The 4,564-nt window shown below is 45.2% G+C and overlaps 1 protein-coding gene across 1 annotated transcript; it reads left to right on the top strand.

Moving 5' to 3' along the window:
• Positions 1–251: 251 nt before the first annotated feature.
• On the top strand, positions 252–3,491 carry PMAIP1 (phorbol-12-myristate-13-acetate-induced protein 1). The gene is made up of 2 exons (XM_082075450.1): positions 252–383; positions 674–3,491. Exons 1-2 carry the CDS (start codon positions 332–334, stop codon positions 784–786), a joined length of 165 nt encoding a protein of 54 aa, XP_081931576.1. The 5' UTR covers positions 252–331; the 3' UTR covers positions 787–3,491.
• Positions 3,492–4,564: the final 1,073 nt, after the last annotated feature.

The following is a 4,564-nucleotide window of genomic DNA, read 5'->3' as shown; positions in this document are numbered from 1 at the left end:
CCATCCATCCACCTCTCCTGGCCCACCACACGCCCATCCCACACCCTATCCCTCCATCTCCTCCTGTTCCAGCACACCCCATCCCGCCATTCCTTTCTCTCCCGCTGGTGAGGCGCTGACCCCGGCGCCCACGGCCCGGGACGCGCTCCGGCACGCCGCCGCCTGCCCGCCCGGCGTGGGGGCGGGATTCCCGCCCGGTTTCTCACGTCACAGCGCGGGGAAAACCCCGCCGAGCTGCCGCACTTAGGGCCTCGCTCCGCCCCGCCCGCCCGCATTTCGTTGCCGCCGCCGGCCCGCGCAGTGTCCCGCTGTACCGTCCACGGACGACGCGATGATGCCCGGGAGAAACCTGCGCAAGTCCGCGCCGCCCGCCGCTCCCGCAGGTACCGGAGGGTGAAGGGAGCGGGGTGAGGGGTCTGCGGGGGGACAGGCTTCTCCAGCACCCGGAGCGGGGGCAGCGCCCGCGGCGCCGCGGGATGCGGCTGCGGCCGCCCGTGTGAACGCGGGGAGGGTAATCGCCGGGAGATCGTAGAGCGGGCATGAGTTTAATACTGAGAGGAAAGAAATAAATTGTCAGAAATTTACTATACTTCCAAGATCTCATGGTAATTAGATATAAATGAGGGTGGGTTGGTGGTGCGGGTGGCTGACGGCCGCGCTTGTGCCCTTACAGAGCGGGACGTGGTGGCGGAGTGTGCCCTGCAGCTGCGCAGGATCGGCGACAAGTGGAACCTGCGGCAGAGGATCCTGAACCTCCTCGCCAAGCTGTTCTGCCCGGAAACGTGAGCTGTTGCCGGACACGGCTGGGCTGAGAAGCAGGGAAGGATCTTGGCTTTGTGGATTTGGAACAAGAGATTTCAGTGAGACCACGAGATGAAGAAAGATCTTTGTGTTGTACTTGCTGTGTGTGGCTGCTGAAGAACAGCCGCTGCAACACCGCTTCTTTGAAGAATCTTACAGTAATACTGGCGTATGAGTGCCAGGTGGAAAAAAAAGATAGCGATGGGCAGAGCACCTCGCCGTGCGATGGGGAGATTTGGGACAAGACGGAACTTGTCCTTCGGCCTGGTCTGGGAAGACTTCTAGCTGCCTTGTTTCCCCAGTCACCCTCTGGTCCTCATGTGCCACAGCTACACTTCACCGAGGAGCTTGGACCACCTTTGGGAAGAAGACAAAAAAAGGCAATATATTGGAACCTGGGATCATCTATCTTGCATATCACAGGGCAAAAGCCAGTCACTCAGTTTCTGACTTCTCTAGTTTTCTAAAGCATGGATTTTGCTGGATAGGGATTTGGTGGTGGGATTATTTAATTTGTTAATTAAAGCACTATCTTTATTGAATGGTTATTTGTTATAGGACTAAAACTTAAAATTTTATGAATTAACACAATGTTGCATAGTTCTAGTTTATATTATATATGCATATATTTGTATATACATATTAGATATATAAAATATAAATGTGTGCACCCTATGTGTATGAAATGAGTACTTCACAGAACTATTAATTGAATGGTGCTTGCTAGACTAAAAGAGTGAAAAAATGTTCAAAACATGACATAAAAATACATTATATTGACTAGAAGAAAGCATAATGTTTTCTGATAATGAAGGAAATACTTCAGGCAGCACAGAGGGAAGCATACTTTAGTATATAATTATATAAGTCGTATATATGAATATATATTAAACAAATACAGATATTGAGGTATGTGTGTTTGGTAGAAGGATTCTTTTGACATCACGAAGAATTTCTCAAGAACAGTACAATACTGCTGTGTCTTTATAATTAATAAAATAGCTCTTCAATAGAAGTAGATCTTAAAGTTGAATCTCAGGTTTTCTTGAGAATGTTATTTATTCAAAGAAAGCAACTACCTCTCTTTGAAGAAATAATATCAATAAAATTGAATGTTACAGTCCAGACAGGAAAGTAGCCTTGGATTTCTGAATGTTTACCAGTGCTTATAAATGAAAGTGCTTCCCTTGCACTTGATTTCTATTCATTTCATGGCACCTTTGTTTCAGTTCTGCATGATGAAGCCGCTGTAGCACATCCAGTGGATGGTGATGCATTGTGCCTGTCTCACTGAGGGGTTATTGCCCTTGGCTGGCTTCAGAGGAGCTGAATTAAGCATGTTGACCGCCATGAAGGCAAACAGTAACTTTGCTGGTCAATTCATGTCAGACGCAGCCCTAAACAGTATTTTTTTATTGAGTGTAAGCTAGCAAGGAAACTGCTGAAGCTGATCTTGTTTTGTAGCTACTTCTCAGGCTGACGGTCAGGGTTTCTTTTATTAACTGACCTTGTATGTAAGTTAATTCGCATTGTATAAGGTTGTATAGTTTCATTTTCTGAATTCTGCATCTGTTCAAATTATGTTTTTCCTGCCTTATTTTTATCTATAATTAATACTTTTGTTAGCTCTTCTGCTTCTGGCTTTGCAAAATTGTCGTTACATAGCTCTGGTCACTCTGTCACAGCCAGCTGTGTATGACTGTTACTTGTTGTCACTAATTTCACTAAGCAGAAGCTGACTGACTTTGCCAAGGTTAAGAAGTGGAGGTCTTAACCTTGTCACAGTGGCGTTACCGGGAGCTTTGCCGTTGACTTGAACACAGTTCTCTCCTCCTCTAAGCCAACTAATAACTTTTCAGGAAGAACATGTTTCAAGAATTGTTGGTATTCGTCTTAGTACTACAAAGTAATGTGTTTTGCCAGCATGTACAGAGGTCAGTTTTTCAGGTATCAAAAAGTAAATGCAAAACGTTTCTGTCTGGCTACATACAAGCTCCCACGCTAGCGCCACATCCAATTTGTCAAAGCTGTTCTTCAAAGACAACCCTCACTTCAACAGAAGGGCTCCCACTGTATGTCTTGGACTTGGTGGAGTCTTGGAGTCTTTATCAAGGACACTAAACAATGATTGTGCCTGTCTGTGACTCTCAGGAAAATTTGGCATTAGTATTCACATTAGTAGCTGAAATGTATTTGAATAAAAGTGTTCTGCTCTGTATATGCTGCTATGTGCAATATGCAATAGGAAACAAGGTGTGGGCTTCATAGAGCCTGTCCAGTTCTTTACACTGTAGCACACGTTAATGTTATGAAAAAAATGCATTGTTATGGGGATATCTGAGTTAAGTATTAGCATAGTATTTTTCTGTCTAGATCTGCAAAGACTATTTGCTTTCCATGAAATGTTTCTGTGTTTCTCTGAGCTTTGCCAAGAGTGCTGGTATTCACCATGATCTCAGGAAAAGGACTTGTATCCAAGCAATCAGTGCCGGCGTATGAGCAAGCACTTGCTGCCATCCTCCCTAGGAGCCCTTTTTATTACTTCTGCAAAGGATCTGCTATATGACTGTATCAACATGGATTTGTTTTTCTCAAGGCTTATTCTGGTTACAGGCCAGATGTTTGGCTGTATGCCCTTTGCATGTATGTCTTGAATTCGTGCTGAGATAATAAATACAAAACATTTGCAAGAAAAATGAGTCATTGTTGTTATAACTCAGGGGTTTTTTTTGTGGATCCTGAATGTGTGATGGTATTATACAAATTCCTTCAATACTTCCAAATCAGCAGGCACACACTAGGGCAACAGCAGAGTGCCAGTATGTATGCTTTTACTTTAGGCTTTTACTTTTGCCTTTATGAGGAACAAGACATAACTATACCCTTGAACTTCAAAATTGGAAATTGAGACACCTGTTCTAATATTTTCTAGCAACACAGATATTTTCTATATGTTTTCTATATATTTTCTAGCCACAGAATAGTTGAGGGATGTCAGGAGCTCCATTATCTCTACCAGAAGTGTAGCAGCTTTGAGGAAGAGCATCCCTGGGGGTGAACAAGGATAAACATCCGAATTAAGGGTTTTGTCTAAGATCCAGGCAGAAAGGAATGAATTTCACCAATATCAGATTTTGACTTTCTCCAAAGTTTGAAGCTGGAGTTTTGGAAAAGGGGAAAATTATACTGCTTACCACAAGGGACTAGCAAAGGAATAGCATAGAGCTTATTCTTCCTTCCTGAAGTTGGGATGCAAAGATGTTGTCTGTTTAGAGGAGAGCCGGAGACCCTCACTTGCTACCTCGTGCACATCAGCAGGATCTCCCCTGACTCGTCCTGCTGCTTCCCCCCAGCTTCATGGGCAGGGAGCACCATGCCTGGGGCACATGTTCCCAATGTAAGGAGGACTAAGAACTTCCTGACCAAATGCTTTGATTTCCAATAAACTGAAAAAAAACCCAAAGGGAAGCCAGCCCCTGTCCTTTCCCAGTTAGCCATAGGCGGAGGCTTGAAACAGCTTTACTTCAGGGGACATCAGTGAGGCAGTCCTAAGAAGGCCCATCAACCTGGTGCCAAGCGCTGCTGCAGTTTCTGCACAGTGCATCTTTGCACAGCCCCACCAGCAAAGAAATTACACTCGTAAGACTTGTCAGATGTGCAAAACCATCCAGACACCCTCACCCACTGCCAACTGGAGCCTGGCGCCTCTACAACCAGGTCACTGCCAGAGCATGATGCTCGTGACCTGTTTGTTCCTCCCTAA

The sequence above is a fragment of the Streptopelia decaocto genome (genome assembly GCF_964273445.1).
Source record: "Streptopelia decaocto genome assembly, chromosome: Z".
NCBI lineage: Eukaryota > Metazoa > Chordata > Aves > Columbiformes > Columbidae > Streptopelia > Streptopelia decaocto.
The sequence above is the reverse complement of the archived record's forward strand: the minus strand, read 5'-3'. Positions and strand labels throughout refer to the sequence as shown.